The sequence below is a fragment of the Fistularia commersonii genome, chromosome 30 (genome assembly GCF_037954325.1).
Source record: "Fistularia commersonii isolate RoL2024-O1a breed Wild chromosome 30, RoL_Fcom_v1.0, whole genome shotgun sequence".
Lineage (NCBI taxonomy): Eukaryota > Metazoa > Chordata > Actinopteri > Syngnathiformes > Fistulariidae > Fistularia > Fistularia commersonii.
The window spans coordinates 8,726,774-8,744,357 of record NC_141313.1 but is presented as its reverse complement, the minus strand read 5'-3'; the positions used below and the strand labels follow the sequence as shown (position 1 = coordinate 8,744,357).

The 17,584-nt window shown below is 46.2% G+C and overlaps 1 protein-coding gene across 1 annotated transcript in view; it reads left to right on the top strand.

The window, feature by feature from the left end:
* Nucleotides 1-17,584, top strand: part of nudcd1 (NudC domain containing 1) — a 25,904-nt gene extending 8,320 nt beyond the window's left edge. Inside the window, exons 6-10 of the mRNA XM_086178256.1 lie at nt 2,204-2,411; nt 6,155-6,299; nt 7,440-7,565; nt 15,607-15,766; nt 17,132-17,584. Of these exons, the coding sequence (XP_086034382.1) occupies nt 2,204-2,411; nt 6,155-6,299; nt 7,440-7,565; nt 15,607-15,766; nt 17,132-17,421 (929 nt within the window). The 3' untranslated portion in view covers nt 17,422-17,584. The remainder of the gene's footprint in view (nt 1-2,203; nt 2,412-6,154; nt 6,300-7,439; nt 7,566-15,606; nt 15,767-17,131) is intronic.

The following is a 17,584-nucleotide window of genomic DNA, read 5'->3' as shown; positions in this document are numbered from 1 at the left end:
GATGACCTTCATCGCACTAATGGAGCTTTTATCCCCGTCTGGCGCGTCAAGTGTGTGGTGGGTTGCGTTAAACAATGACATAAATAAGTTGCTGAGAAGCGTCCATGCCGTCAGAGGCCCCCCTCTAAAGGCCTGATGTTATTAGACATCGTTCTGCCTACGATATGAAATGTCTGTTTAGTCTGCTGTTCCGAACCGGTCTTTACATATCTATCAATTAAAGACACATATAGGAAAAACATAATTATAACCTGTATTGTGTCTAATGGATGAATTGAAAATAATTGCCGTAATGTATAAGTAACGTAGAATGAAATCAGCGAAGTTGCCTTGGAAACCTCCGGAGGATGCGAAGAGCCCGTTGCCCATTTCAGGAAACCCTTTATAACAGACATTTCGTAGTTTCAGGGACTAATGGGAGAACGGCTGGCCCTTTGTGTCTTGACGCTGCCCTCCCTTCCTTTCTCCTCCTCTTCTGGAAGCAGGACCTCTGTGACATCTCTGCCAAGGCAGAGAGGCAAATGAAGGCAGTTTAAAACGGGAAAAAATAACAAACTTCATTTGCTTAAACTTACACGACTCTAAATTGCCCTGACCTGTGAATGAGACAGTGAATGGTTGTAGGTCTATATATGTGGTCCTATAATTGACTGGGGACCCTGACTATATATATATAATACATACAATGGATGGCGGTCGCTTAGCTGGGGCATCAGTTGGGTTTTTGGCAGCTCCTCCTTTATGCATGTTGAAATGTCCTTATTTTTTCAGTATATGTTGATATTACTGGAGACGTTTTAAACAAGTTGGGCCTTTATTTATTCCTTTACTCTGCCAGCTTGATAAAGGGAGAAGTCCCATCCAGTGCTGGGCCACAGGATTATATCCCCTTTGAGATACTTGGCAAGGTGGTCTGCCAGAAGCTGGAGTTGAGAGAAAGCGAAAGCTGAAAAAATTGTTTCCAATTCTTCACGTTTTGATCGTGCACTTGCCAAGCCTTCCACCCGAGTGTCTGTGGACCGCAGCTTCAGAAGGACACGAGTCTTCCGGAAGCTGGCGTATACGTAGAAGGAAGGTACAGAGCTGTTACTAAAACACCTGACCTCCGTTGACTCATCCGATGGAGGGACCTTCAAGTAAGAGCAGGACACCGGAGAGTTGAGTCACAGGCAGTGGGAAAAATTGGTGCGACCGAAATGTGTGCAGCAGTGAGAACAGGTGTGTTTGTGGCTAATGAGCGGAAGGAGGTCCGTCATCTGTTAGTCAGACGCCCCAGCCGCTTCGGCACTGCAAGAAACTCAAGCCGCTGTGGCCCCGCTCTTCTTATGTCACCCATTAGTCCCCTGAAAGTGTCGTTATGGTTACAGCAGCCGCCTCTGTCAGCCTCCGCCGGATCTGCAGTGCATTAGAGGCAGAAAAAGGAGAGCATCGCGATTTTTTTGGGTGCCATCTGACAGGGACAGATGCCATCATGCAAAACGCAAAGATAGTATTCACTCATTCACACACACACACACACACACACTAACCAAGCCATCGGGAGCAGCTAGGGCTACAGTATCTTGTGCAGTGTCATTTTAGCATGCAGATGGGAAGAGCCAGGAATCAATCGTACAGCCAACCTTGGATTTGTATCAAACCATCAGGACCATTTTATGTACTACCCGGTTGTAATTTGCTTTGCCGACCACAGCAAGAAGGTCCCAGTCAAGCGATTTCCGACAGGGGGCCTTTCCGTCTCCATGTTTTCCCTCTGTGGGTCTTCTACCTGTTTCTCTAGTTCCCCCTGCACAGTCCAAAAACATGCTGGAGGTTCACTGGAGACCCTAAATTGTCTAGATGTGTGAATTAGAGGGTGAATGGTGATACGTCTCTATATGTTAAAGAGAACCCCATTGGGCTGATGTAATTCTTTGTCAAATATGTCTAACTATGACGTGAGGTGATTAAGAGCCTTTTCATGTGACATGTTGTCTATTAATCTCCTCCTCTTTAGTTCACAGGGCACAGTTTATTTCATCTGCAAAGCTAAGTATTGCCGTGTCAGGGGTTCATTTACTATCTCCCTTCTGCGATGCATCTGAATATTTGGAATATTTTATATCCTTCGCCGTTGCACATGTTTTATTTATGACCCATTTGTTTTGTGCCTGTTGCAAAGGTACGGTCAATTTCAACGCCATGCATCTCTCCCCGCGCACAGATCCCGCCTACCTCTGGCAGCAGACCGCGGAGGACGTCACCGTGTGCGTGCGCACGCCCGAGGGCGTCGCCAAGGAGGAGGTGCAGTTCTTGCTCACGGCAGACAGCATCAGTGTTGGGGTCCGGGGCGGGCCGCCTCTGCTGGCAGGCCAGCTATACGCGCCGGTAGACCCGCAAGCCAGCACCTGGATCATCAGAGACGACAAAAGGTTTGCAAAACTGCAACCGCGACTTTCTTTTATTTCGTCTGTGCGTCTTTTTCATGGGGCATAATCAGTTGCTGCTAGGTTTATAACACCACTTTAAAATGACACAACGTGTTTGGCGGTGTGACATTGACGTAGCCACCTCCGTTTGACCGCATGTCCACGTTTGCTTGTAGCGATCGTCCGCATTCACACCTGCACCCGTTCCAACCTGCTCGCACATTTTTCTTCACCTCTTCTCCAAACCCTCTTGCTCTGAGCTGTTGACCCTAAGTGCCGAAATTGTTCCACCTCCACTCCACTCCCTGTAGCCTCGCTGTTCACACACATATATTCTATCTTGCTGCGGCTAACCTTTCCTTCCTCTCCTTTCCAGGGTATTCTTCTACCCCTCTAGATTTTCCTCCACCTGTTCCAACCACATATCACCATGTTATTCGCAAACATCGTAGTCGATGGAGAGTCCTGTCTAATTTCATCTCTCAGACAGCACGCCACAATAGTCAACAAGAATGAGCTGATCACTGATGCACTACCAACTTCACCTTGTCCTTGTCTGTCACTTCTACAACACACCTCACTGCAGTCCAGCTCTCATACAGGTCTTACTTCTCCGCCACTCCAGACTTCCTCAGACAGTACCATTGTTCCTCTCTCAGTACCCTCTTGTATGCTTTTTCTAAATTTTGCGGTGCAGCGCAGCTTGACCTTCTTTCCACTTTTCATCCTCTTCAGCGCTTTCCTCGCATCACCTTCACTAATCTCCGCTACTTTGTTCCTTTCCTTATACCGTGATGGGTTCCTATCCCCGTTTCTAAAGCTACCCATCCCTTTTTCATCGCCTCTATCGCCTGCACCAACATGTCCAGTAAGGCTTGCACCAATTCCCTCTCTCTCACCTCTGGGGATATTCCGCATCACTTCATCTAACTCACTCAAGAATTAGTCCAGGCCTTAGTAGTCCAACACTGCTAACTCCAGGCCTACCTGAGGGGCATAGCCACTAACAACATTGAGCATCACACCTTCAATTTCTAGCTTCAGCCTCATCAGTCTATCTGACACTTTTTCACATTCCAAGCAAACTCCTCCCTCAGGGTAACGCCTTCTCCATTTATCTTCCTGTCAATACCACAATAGTACAACTTAAAACCTGCTCCTAAGGTTCTAGCCTCGCTACCTTGTCTCCAATTCTCTTGGTTTTCCTGTCAGAGTCCAAATATTCAAAGTTTCTGTTCTAAGTCCAAGACTCTTTCCATCCCTCTTCTCTCTTTGTTTATGAATACGCCTTCCCCCTTTCCGTCTTCCACCAACAGTAGCCTTGGAAGCTGCAATTTCCTCTGAGAATGACTAATAACAGTAATTCATAATGATAAGAGTGTTTAATGATGACGCAAACGTCAGCATTGGTGTGGTTTAAAGATAAACTAGCCATAGCAGGAAAATATGAATAATCAGCATGCTGATGGTTATTTTCCTTTGTTAAAATGCCCCCTCAAAACAAAAAGATGACCTGACATCGAGGAAGACACCAAGCAACGGGAAGACTTCATCATTAGATAAGGTTTGAATGAATTGTCGCAGTTATATGCATAGACAGTTATTTCCACCATATTACAGACAGTGTTTTTCGGGACTTTTGTCTTTCAATCTCAGCTGAAAGGGACATGGACGCAAGGTGATCGGACGGCATATTAGCCAGACCAAGGTTGCTGTTTACATCCGGCGTATGCGCTTCGTCTTTTCAGCGTTCCGCCCTCACTGACGATGTCCTCTCAAATCCGTTTCCGTCTGACTCACGGCTCATTACCAATGGAGGAATATGAGATGAGAAGCGTGGCAGAATACCTGAAAGTGTTTTATTCTGTCAAAGCTGCAGTGAGTAACAGCCGAGCCCCCCCACATCAAGAGATCACGTCATCGGATGCTTCCGTTTCAAGACTATTTACACAACTGCCCATCTGTTCCATTCTGTTAGTCCTTGATAAAGTAAAAGCTCAGTGACGGACATGGACACGACCGATTTATTCAATTTTTTTTCATTTCTAATGCATTCAAAGAGGATGAATACTGAGAAGTAACACGCATCCGGGGATCGATGTTTAAAAAAAACCTGGGGGTTTTTGGTTAATTTGTCCTCAACACATTATGGTCATCTTCCGAAACGGTGTTTGACCAGTGTTCGGTCCGAAAAGAATGGCCGTGACGCTTCCATTACAGGCTTTGATGCATTTGTCTACTCGCTCTCTTTTGTGTGGTTGTGTAGATAGCATCTGATCCCCTTTCGTGATGTAAATGCTTTAAAAAAAAAAAAAAAAAGGAAAGAAAAATTACCCATCGCCATTGTATGCACGTTTTTTTCCATTGCAAATGGAGCCCCTGCTCTTTATGGATGGACAGCTGAGCTCCTTACTTCCGGAGCTGAATTCAGAAGCCTCCTTTCACTGCGCTCTCATCGCTCTCCCTGAATACGGGCCGCTTTCACAACACCCAGCTGCAAACAGCGCTCTGAGTCATTTCGCGAAATGTTCATTCTCCCATGGGAAACCAGTATTTTTTTTTTTTTTTTTTTTCTTTTTTTTTTTATACAGCCGAAGCTTAACATTCAATCATCCTTGCTAGCAAAACTGTGTATTCCAGGTGCCAGAAAAACAACCGTTAACGTTTTTTGATTCAGTCACAGATACTGGGCTAGATGAATTGTGAAAATTATTTGGGTGCAATCCTGTGAATTCCACGGTCGCGGCAGTTAGTTAATTTGTTTTCTTCTGGGTGGAATTCATATCTTCTAGGCCTGTCGTGATCACCAAAAGGTGAATTGCTGTACTTTTGAATGATTATTAAAAGACGGGTGAGAAATGGCCCGAGGAGAAGGAGGGACTAATCCAAATGCCAGCAAGAGAATGATTTTGCTAATCGCCAAGAAATGCAAGATATTGATAGTTGCCGGTGGGGAAAAAAAAACTCAAATTGAGTCGAGTCTAATTTAACAGTATTTAACAGTCATGCTACCTGCTCTTAACATTCATAAAATAATCGTGGTGGGAGCCCGCTGAGACGCTGCAGTAGATGACACCCTGCCTCTGGAAACCATAAGAGCTCCCAAAGACTCCAGAAAAGATGTGAGGTTACTAACATGCATTGATGAAAGGAGTTTAGTGCAAACAGGAAAGGAAGAATTCGTCATGGGATATCCCTCGGCTGATGGCAGCATGCCTAAGGGCTAGCCTAGCGCTAACTTTAAGTTTTAACAGAGAAAGAGATTTGCCTCAGGACAACGACATCCGTTTTCTCTCTCCATCCTTGCCCGCTTCAGTCCGGCGTTCGTCTCCTCCTCCCAATCTCGCTAGCGACAGGAAAATCATTTGTATCTGAACCCGCCGATCGGCGAGCACCTCGTCAGCCTGGATAACTCTCGACGTTCTCCTCTGACCTTTCTCATCAACTCCGCATTCTGACAATCTCCTGATTGGGATGCCGACTGGGTGATTTCATCACTATCATCTCAAGCAGAGTTCCCTCAGAAGCCCGAAGGAGTCGGTCTCCTTTTGAAACTTAAGTGTTTTGCACGACTTGTCATACCATGTCGAAAGTGAGACTTAACCACTCCATGGTTGCTGCTTGGAAGAGCCCACGATGGAGCCAACCTTAGCCTGATTTTTTTTTTGGATTTGATTATTTACATGTAAACGGTGGTGGATCGGCGGAGGGTTCCGGGTTCTCATCTGCCCTGCCTGTTTCCTCAGCCTGGAGGTGACCCTGCAGAAGCGCAGCGAGGGGCCGGCGTGGGCCGAGCTGGTGACGGGCGACACACGGGGCGAGTACGTGATGAGCGACGAGCAGGCAGCCCTCATCCACGAGCGACTGGCCCACCTCACCTCGGAGGATACGGTGAGGCTCACGCTCCCTGAATTGGGTGGAATGAGCCCAAATTCAAGACAAAAGTTGGACGCCAGTCAACACCTATAGGCTTCAAAAATGTCTCGTATTCGGTTTTGACACATCGATCCAGTCGGATTTCTTTAAATCACACATCACAGGAGTTAATGTCAGTTGCGACACTGTTGACGAGGATGCGAAACAAGACGGGTGCTGAGAGCGTGGGGTGATATTGGGATGAAAATTTTTAAGAATGGTTACAACAGCAACCGTAACGGCAACGGCCAGTATTATCAACAACATCGATTACCTCGGCAGCAGTAATGTTACTTGCAACACTGGCATCAACAATACCAATCACAACACTGATGGAAAAAAAAATTTTTTACAAGTAATTTGGAGAAGGGCTTGCACGAGAGCTTTTAGACAGTGGGGAGGATGACAAGAGGCTGAAGTGCATCCGAGATCAACTCCAGGTCTATTCTTGTTTGCTGTTGTGATGGAGAGGCTGAAAGATAAAGTTAGACAGGAATCTCCATGGACTATGACGTTTGCAGATGGCATTGTGATCCGCGGTGAGCGCAGGGGTGAACGTCGAGGAGAATGTAGAGGGGAGGAGGTATGCTCTGGAAAGGAGAGGAATGAATTTATGTGTGAATTAGAGGAACAATGTGGAACAGTCAGGTTACAGGGAGTGGGGACAAAGACGGTGGAGGATTTTAAACACTTCAATCCAGAGTAATGGAGAGTGTGGAGAAAAGTGTCCCCCGAAGGGAGCAGCTCAAAGGAGAATTAGAAGCAAGAACGACAATCGCAACAATAAAACATCAAACAACAATTGTATCTGGAAAACTGCGCTAACACTAAACTCAGTTAAAAGCAGACTGGAATTTTAGCCTCCCTCTTCATCATCCCTTGTGTATCTCCGAGGCGTCTTCTCCCCGCTGTCTTGAACTCATCATGGCACTGCCCCACTGCTCCTCTCAGTCTCAGGTTCAGCAGCGATCTTAGCCTCTCCCTTGCTTCCTCCCGCCCTTCATTAGTGTCACCCGGCCCCACTCCGGGCCCTCATGCAAATCAGACCTTTTACATGCTAATACATGCAAAGCAAGAGTAACCAGCTCCTTGTTATCCCACGCCTTCTCTGTCCAGAGTGCAAATCCTGATGGGCACAAGCCCCCTTGTATGTCTGAGGAGCTGGAGGACTGCGACGGGTTCCCGGACGACAGCTCCAGCCTCACGTACTTCGACGGAGAGTCGCTCAGGCCCTCTCAGGTGGTGAGTAAGACGCCGCCGAGAGACCGGAATCCTGCAAATCACGTCGGTCGCTTCTCTCTGCTCGTTCGTCCTTCATTCCCCTCGAGTGCATCGTTGGCCAGCCGGCTGCCTTTACGAGAAACCCCACGCCCCTAAAGCAGGCAACCACTTGACCGGGCACCTCCATAAAAGCATGGTGAAGAAAAGTAGGGACACCCATGTCTAAAATCAGGTTCACAATAAATAAGAATACATTTTTTTTAGAAAAAGGGGGTGAAATTTCACGGGTATTAAATTGAAGTAACCCTAAAAGGTTTGTGCGTTTTGAGGGATCTGAGGGATGTCACATCTTTGTTCTCCATTTGGTCGGTTGTCTTTGCACACAGAAGCTTTGTGCAGTTCCTCGGACCTTTTCAGCAACTAGGCCGTTTCGCCATGCATTTGGAAAGCATAGGAACCAGTGATCATGGACTTCAGTTCCGGGAAGCATTTTAGCTCCTTATCCATGGCACTGTCTTTTTACGGTTTACCTTGATTCCTAACTCTCACTGCACTGAATCGCAGTGGCATCCAAGGACAGGCCAAAGTTATCGGCCAGATGACTTGACCCCTCGGGTCCAGTGATGATTATTCCCGACCAGGAAATGTGCCGATAACCAACTCTTAACAACAACCAGACAGGTATCGAGTTGACGTGTCCGGTTCCATCCGCGGTTAAAGGCACATGAAGCTGTGCACACTCTTTCACCATAACAACTAGTTTTATCCCTCTAATTGCTTTTAGGTCTTATTGTAACTGTTCTCTGCTCATTTTATTTTTGGCAAATGTCAGTTCATAACAGCTCCCTTTTCTCTGAAGAACTTTTTGCTGTTTCTAGAAACTTTTCAGGAACTAGGCCCTTTCTCCGTATTCAGACAGCAGAGGAACCAGGGAGCACGGATCTCAGTTCCTAGAACCATTTTTCGCTCCTACTCCGTGGCAGGGTCTTAGTACAGTTACGTAGGATCACAGGTGACGTCGGTGCTCGGCAGAACTTATAAACCCCGCGCATCACCATATACTTTCTGTGTACTGCTGATTGGAACACAGCCTGCTGTTTTTTTTTTGCGACCAAATACACACCGAGAAATTTAATGAGGAAGAGGTCATAGCTCCTCTTCTGTCCTCATACCTCACATTCCAGGGGAGTTAGCTGAGGGCTAGTGAATGGTGTGTAAACTTCTCCCTCCATGTTGTGAGTGTTGTCTTCCTCTTCTTTGCAGTGGTTTTTTTGTTGGGTGTGGGGTTTAACGTGCCCATCGCTGATGCTTGCGTCACACTGGTTCCTGCAGTGGCCCCTTTATGCCAGTGGGAATGCAAAACTTAAAGCTTCCCTTGGAGGAGGGTAGTCCCCGGAGTGAAATTGGAACTGGCAGTTCTTAAACCTGCGGCTGATGTTGCTCCAAAAGTTGTAATCGCTGGGCTCAACTAAGTATCTCTCCAGTGTAGACGGGGCCATGATGCGTCATCGGTTAAACCGAAAAAAAACGCCAGACGAGTGGACGGCTCATCTCTCAGTTAGCGGTCCATCGGGACACATCGTCACGGCGGCCAACGACAGGCTGTGCCGGCTCCCTCGCCGAAAACGCTAGAGCAATTATTCATAAGAAAAACAGGAAAAAAAAAGGTCCGGAACTTTATTCAAGCGAAAGCTCTTTGTCGTTTCATGGAAGAAAACCTCGTCCTCCTCCTCCATTGCAGCAGGTTTATGACATCTTTTTTTGAAAAGACCTGTTCCTCCGGCGGACATTACTCACAGGCACCCTCCCCCTGACAATTTTTCATCCCCAAAAAAATATTGACAGTGTTTATTGTGAGAAATCCGGCGAGCCCACACAGACAGAAACGCAGCCTTTCATTGTGCCATGAAAGACGTATGATTAGTCTTGAACACAAAGGGCTTTTCTACCATGAAGGGCTTAATGTGAATAAAAGCCCTTTAATGTCTCGGCCTCCATTTACTCCGCAAACAGTCCGGCCGGCGCGAGCTGCCAGCCTTAAATAAGGCCTGTGTGTGTGTGTGTGTCCGTTCCCCATGCGTGAACATGTGAGGCAGGAGACATTTGTCTGGGTTTATCTCTAGCTCAGCCAGGAAGCCCTTTAGATTTTTTTTATTTATTTATTTCGTCCAACGTTTCCTGAATCCGCCTCGGCACTCCAGTCCCTCGCCTGACCACTCAGAGACGTGATAAAAAAAAAAAAAAAAAAAACGAAATCCTTTCATCCTTAAAGTAGCACGTCCTATTAATTTAGTGTCCCCGTCGTCCCGCTCGTCTTTGTTTCAGCCTGTCTGCAAGCGGGGTGTGAGTCACAGGGGTATATCCATACATCTGTGAACCACGTGCACGGTGGGGTATTGCAGTGAAGCCAACCGAGGGAGGAAGGGGGGGGAACGGCAGGGAAAAAGAGCTATTTGGAAACCCGCAAACCTCCTCCTATCGCACATTTCCATATAGAACCACAGGGAGATGTCATCAGGCCTCTTTAGTGAGCTCCAATAAATGAAATGTCATGTTTATTTATTCCACTGACTTTCTGTCGAATTGATTCAAGTCAGATTTTATTTATACGGCGCTAAATCAACACACTTGTTTGATGACACCTTACCCTCCGAGCAGGTCTGGACTACCACTCTATGAGATGATTGAGAGAAACCCAATATGGCAACTCTGCTTTTTACTGGCGCAGAAACCTTGGACAGATCCCAGATCAGTATGGGCGGCCCTCTGCCCGGACCGGTTGGGGTAGAAAGAGACGTAGAAGGACAGAGAGAGAGAAAGCAAGTGTTATAGAAACCGAGGGTGTAAGGGTTGAGAGGGACAGGCGCAAATGATTTCTCACTGATAATAACAGTAGCACTAACAGTTATGCGCTAATAGATGAAATTATACAATAATAGCTTTGATATCCAGAAAAGAAATAACAATAGCAGATGCCTGGTAGATCTGCTGCAGTGGAAGAATCCAAGTCACCTGTGAACTTGCGAAATGAGAGGGACAATGGCGAAGAAATTAGGTTTCTATCATGCACTGGCGAAGGGACTCGAAAACGTCACACGGCTTTTACCTGAATATCTTTGTTTCTGACCTTTTTTTTTTTTTGTAGTTTTTCTGTAGATTTGTAGTTCTTGTCTTCATCGGAGGCAGCCCACGCGCATGCTCTGCCGATCACACGGAGCCAGCGCTCAGAGATGTGTGAAATTGTGCCCAACTGCCGAGATTCAACTACCAGCTGAATAAACATAGGGGAAAAAAAAAAAGCGATCTGGTCGTTCCCTTCTGCCCTGGCGGAGCGGAGGTAATCAGATGTGACTTGGAGGAGCTGACGCTGGCAGGGAGAGTGATCGCACTTCTATGATCTTAAAGGTCACCCCCGTGGCTAGCCTGCGTCGGGGCCGCCACTTCTATTCCCCCTCAAATGAATCAGAGTGGATGCTTTTTTTTTTTTTTTTTTTTTTAAAGGACAAAGTTCGGCGTCTCAGGCCAGAGAGCGCACAAGGTAAATGAAATCTCCTGCTTTAAAACTTTGGAGGAAGCGGCGACGACGGCGATGACATTGATGTCGCAGATTTCTGGCCTTTGTGGGCGATTGCTCATAGCGCCACCCTCTCAGTTTTGGCCTCCGTCAGCCATCCCTTTGGGCTTGTTGGTAGACAAGAGCAGTCTATTGGCTAGAACATTTGTATCCCAACAAAAGGTACTTGTAAGTACTCGCTGTGCTCGGACCCACCTTTGCACCTCCACCTCCCCTCAAGGTTTCCTTAATGTTCTTACAAAGCAGCCGTTTTCATGTCGCTCGCCAAACGGCAATAGAATCCGCTGAAAGGCTGTCACATAACCAGCGTAGATACTTCGCCAGCCTCTTACATATCCTGCATCGCCCGACGCCAGCAATTAAACATCGATGCTTTTCTTCGCCGATATTGATTGCAGCATTGAAGAGGCACAACCAAGTTCCTTCTTCTTCTTTTTCGGTCCTTTAAATCACTTCTAATAGGTTGACCGTGTTTTTTGCGCGGTGACACAAAGCTTTACTCAGGATGTACAGGCTCATGTATGCACAGGTTACATAAGGAAACTGGTACGCCTGTTTCTAATGTCGCCGCCCGAATACTTGTCATGGTTGTTAAGCAACACGTCCACTAGAGGGCAGTGCAGAGTCCGGAGTTCACTTCCAATTAGTTCCATTTCTGACAATAACAAACATGACAACCGTGGAGGACCTGGTGATAATGTACAGTCCAAGAAAGAGGCAGTGTAGTAGACGGTGGTCTGTGTGGCCAGTGGCACATGGACAGAGAATTATTTTCAACGATTATACCGACGCCATGTTGTCATTTTCTCTGTTTTTCTGACGAGGGGCTCTGTCATTGTGCGACGTTAACCTTTGGCCTGAGATATTGCAATAAAAATGGAATGGTCTATATCAGCCAACTTACATCGACTCAGACGCTTTATTTATCAAGACAGGTCCACACACAGGTCATATCACTACAACAATATAATGTGCTATCCTGCAGGGTGAGGCCATTGTTGTTTGGAGGTTTGGTCACTAAATGTAGCTGAGCACCTCTCACACATGAGCCCCGTTCTCACAGTGGGACCTTTTTGCAGTTCCTCAAGTTTTATCATGAACCTGACCGTTTCTCCATGCATTGAGACAGCATAGGAAACAAGGGCTGTGGACCTCAGTTCCTAGAACCATCTTAGCTTCTACTCCGAGGCAGGGTCTTTTTACGGCTCCATAGGAGCTCATGATATAGGTGCTTGTTGATTGGTAGAAATCAAAAGCCACACCATTTACCAGATACTTGGTTTGGACTGTGGAGCGCCATTCCGAAAAACCATTTGGTCACTGGTCAGTTGTTCTTGCGACCAAATGGACAACAGAGTCCAATCTCTTCTGGCCTACTACTCCTAGGCAGGGTTTCCAGGGCTTGCAGCAGAACATCAACATTTTGACCCGAATAAGTACAGACTTTGCCATTACAATGTTAACACGGAGTTCCTCACATGGCAAAGAGCGGTCCCTTATTGCGTGTGCGGATACAAAATTAAAAGGATCCAGTGGAGGAGGTAGTTCCTGGAACCCAGTGTGAGCTGGGGAGTTGTTAGAAATGAGGTCTTTGAATTGTTCTTTCTGAAAGTGGCTAATGATAATTTGATTGCACCCCATGATGGTTTTTAACCTCTGATGATAAAGCAACATTTGTATTATTACCTATGATTAAGCTTCAGTCCATTGGTCGATCATTTAATCACCCCATTCTGAATCATAAATGCCTTCAGTACTGCCCTCACTTCTTGGTAGTACACAAATATTGTCGTATTAATAGCTCTGCAAAGCAGACTCACCTCATTGCAGTCTTTGCAATTATTTTGTCGTCGTAAGCAACGGATTGCCCACGCACTTGAGATAAAAAAATGAATAAATCTCCCGAGGGTCTTTAAAGCTGAGTCCACGCAACGTCTTGATGTTTTGCAGCTGAGATAGAAATCAACTCAAAATGGGGTCTCCATTCTTGGGCTTCTGTTTAAACACCCGTTCACTAGAGGCTTTGGTCATCCAGAACCGTCTGCGGCAGAAGACGCGAGTGATAAGCCTCCTCGGCTGGCGTTTGAAGCGACGCGCCATAAAATAGTCTGATAAAAGCATTGTGATTGGATTAAAATAAAAGAAGAAAACATTATCCAGGCAGTGAATATCTCATGAAAGTGTGTATCGGTAATCTTTCCTGGCCAGACTCCACACTAACAGTAGATTGGAAGCGGATGAATCAGGAGTGTCACGTTGGCAATCTGTTTCTGAATCAGAGTCTTGCTCATCCTCACTCCAGAGAGCATTGCGGGACTGGCGGTTCAGCCTCTAAAAAAGGCCGTTTTGATTAAATCCTCTTCCCTACTTGTCCATTTCTGGTCTTCAGGCTCCTCTCTTAGCTCTACTGGCTCTCATTTAGCTTGATTAACACAAAACCAACATTTGCCCGTGAGCAAGCACTTGGCAACGGCGGTGAGGAAACAGCTGCCGTTTACCTGTGCAGGAACCTCTGGACAGATCCCAGCTAGTGATTCTGAAGTTCGGCTCTTTTGGCTCATCTCCCAGAGAAGCGACATCTTTTTCGACTCTTAAGCTCTGAATTTGGGATCTTTGTAGACCCCATATTTGCTTACAGGATTTTTGCAGCTTTACTAGGAAAAACCTATAGGTCATGTAATGAAAACCTTTTTGCGTTCAGTGTTTACTGTAATTTACGGACTATCGAGCGCACCTCAATATAAGCTGCGCCGGCTAGCCGATCGCTATCTTGGGCTCCTCCTGCGCACTAAAACCGTCAAAGTCGTCTTCTTTGGCGTCGGACTTGAGTGGACTCAGAATTTCCTGATTATTTCAGGGGTCCGATGTGTCGAGGATAAAGCGGCGTTTTTTTGCGGCGTGAAGCTTGTCAGCCATCCCCCCAAAATAATCCATATATTAGCCGCATCGTTGTTTAAGTGAAAAACAGTTGTCCGGAAATTACGGTAATTAGAAGCCTTACAATTGCTTGTTTTGTGCATATATTCTGTTACTAAACCATTCTTACTTTGGTGTAATATTCTAATTAAACTTCTTTTATCGCACAAATTAACAAAAAAAATGCAACAAACAGAATGAGAACCAAAGTCGAGCAGACATTTTAGTCACGTATTAATGTCCTCATGCGCAAAAAAATCATGCGCAAAAAATGCGGCTCTGAGGGCCGATGCCTCATAGCTTGTCAAAAGAGTAGGTTGGGCTGTTAGTTTCATGATAATAGCTGACGTCATACCAAAATAGTTTTAATATTCATAAAAAAAACAAACAAATCATGTGGCGCGTAAAAAAGAAAACTGGCCCACCCTTCGTTCTTTCACTCCTGACTAAGACGTGGAAGGTGCCAAGAAGATGTGGGCCTGAATTAGTGAGTGTTGCTGGCTGCGGGGGGGTTTAATAATTAACCCCCCCCAGTCCAGGGCCGGGTCGCAGTCGCGGGGAAAAAAAGAAAGAAGAAAATGAGCTCTGGTGTGGAGTAATGGAGGCATGACTCACAGGCTCGTCAGCGCGAGCGTGCCGGCCGACACCGGCCTCCGGCCATCTGCTGAATTCTCAATGACCATCAAGTGGGCATTGGTGGAGGTGTAGAGGGGCGGCGGGTTGTCGGTTGGTGGGGGGCCATCGTGTCACACATGCCGTGCATGTTGGCATCTACGAGCTGAAGTCACAAGTCAGGTCACTCCCCCTGCAAATGTCAGGGTGGAGGAGAAGGTGTAACTTTCATCTACCCAAGTTAGGGAAGGGATTATGACATTTTTTAATGTGTGAATATATCGTGATGTCCGGACTATAAGTCGCTACTTTTTCCACGCGGCTTAAACGATGATGCGGCTAATTTCTGGATTTTTTTGGGGCTCAGAGCTTCATGCCGCCCAAAACTTAGCCTCGTCACATCGGACCAATGAAATTATCATGAAAGTCTGAGGCGGTTCAGTTCCGACACTGAAGAAGTGAACTTTAATGGTTTTAGTGCGCGGGGGGAAGACGAAGATAGCGATCGGCTGGAATAGGACAAAGCGGGGATGGAAAATGGATGGACTTTTCCTTTTGTTATTTATTGTTAATATTTTTCATCAGCCATGTCACGGGCACTGTTGGGGAAAGCATTTCCAGTTCATATTTGTCAATGTTTCCGGTATGTATTTAGTTAAAAGTTAAAACAATTTTTTCTGTTTTCTTTATGTATATCTCATGTTATAACGTGGACCCCTGCAGCTTATAGACAAGTGGGGCCTATATATGTACACATATATTTACTTGTTTATTTTTAGCCAATGTGGCTTATATTCAGGTGCACTCAATAGTCTGGAAAATTAAGTATGTGCATATATACAATTTTTTTATATATATAAATATGTATATATACACTTAATTTTGCTGTGGGTGACTGTGTGTGTATATATATATATTGAGAGATATAGATATTTAAGTATATCTAAATAACCCCCCCAGGTGAGCCTGGGGAGCCATCAGTACCTGTTCACCGTCCACGTGGATCCGTCTGAGATGCCTTGCCTCTGCCTCAGACACGACGTGGATGCGCTGCTGTGGCAGCCGCGGCCCGACCGGCCCGGCAACATGTGGGAGCACGTCGCCACCTTCAACGCTTTGGGTAAAGACCCTCGTACATGCACACACCCACACACACACACACACACACTGCTGACTCACCTCCAGATCATCATCATGCTAATGTTCGCTCCCATACCACCTGGTTGATATTTAAGTAGAAGGAAAAAAAGAGAACGTCTGCCTTGTCTCTATTTGACGAGGCTGCAAGAACGATTAGTATTTGCAGAGGCACGTAAGATTGCAATACGATCCTGTTATTACACCTGTAATTGCAGGCTATTAACAGCTGTCTGCCGCCAATAAACACGGATACTTCAGAATGATTGTTGTCGCCTTCGGTGAAAAAACAGTTTTATTCCTATAAGCGTGAGTTAAATATCGAGTAGGACGGCTCAGTGGTTAGTGCCGGAGGTCTGTGGTTGGATTCCTGCTGGATCCTCCGGGTTCCTCCCACAGTCCAAAAACATGGAGGATTACTGGAGACCCTAAACTGCACAGACGCATGAAATCGAGAGTGAATGGTTGTTTGGACTGCCTCCGGCCCAGTTTTAGCCTGGAGGCTACAGCCCGCCCGCAACCCTGAGTGCTAAATAAGCGCTAGTAGTTTAATTCCTAAGTGATGAATGAAAATGAATAAATATCAAATACGGTAAAATCTAGACTTATGAGTCTTATTCGATCTGTGACCAAGCTCATCACTCTTTTTGATAGTATCATGATCGTATCATGATAAATAAATGTAAGTAAATAAACTTAAATGTATTTACCTTGAAGATCAGAGGAAGATGCCGGCAGTGTTAGCATTGCTTAACTTACTCAAGACGCACTTAACACTACAGTGTATTGTGAAATGTGAATAACCCATCGCTAAACTTTAGAGAAAGAGTGAATGCCGGTCCTCTTTTTAAAATGATCGAACCACCTCTGACCGGCTTTGAATGACTCTTCCCCGCCTTCTCACAGATGATTCTCTCTGTCACGGTATCTCACCAACAATTTCTCCACCTCTTAATGGACAAGTCGACAACGCGCACACCTCGCTCATGTTTTTGCATGATTTTTGCTGGTATACCTAGTGGCGGTAATTCACGAGAGACTGTTTTAAATTCTTCATGGACAACGGCATCAAAACGCTCCCGTTTTCTCCTAACTCGCCTGAGCAACGGCTCGTATCTCAAAACTACGCTGTTTTACAAGAAAAGGTCTCGAACACACCCACGACTTGTCACCTGCAAAGCAGGAAGTAAACAGCTTGGAAGAAAAGACCCGAATAGTGGGCGAATACATGTTTTCAAATATTTGATAACAATGAAAGAATTCCCTTCGTGTCATTTTAGACTTATGCAAAAGCTAGCTTTTGTGTTTCTGGGATCAGCTTTATTCATCCCTCTCTTCTCCCCTAAAGGTTACGTTCAGGCGTCGAAGCGGGACAAAAAGTTCTCCACCTGCGCCCCGAACTTCTCCTACGCCTCCCTGTGCGAGTGCCTCCGCCGCACCTTCATCTACCGACAGCCGTCGCCCGTGGACACCGTCCTCTTCAACAGGAAACAGGGCCGTCAGATAGGACAGGTTGCCAAGCAACAGGTGGCCAGCCTGGACTCCGACAAACCAATCCTGGGCTTCAGAGCGACCAATGAGAGGCTGTACATTCTGACCTCCGATAGGCTTTTTGTTCTCAAGGTCAATAATAATTAGATCCGGACGTCTCGGTGGAGCGCCAGCATTCCGAACCTGACGCGTGAAGCGCTCGTACGTGCACGCTCAGACTTTATACCGATTCTTATGTTGTCACGGGTTTTCCCGTGATTCAAAATGTCCGCCAGTCAGAGCAATAAATGACATTGGCAGAGAAAATCCG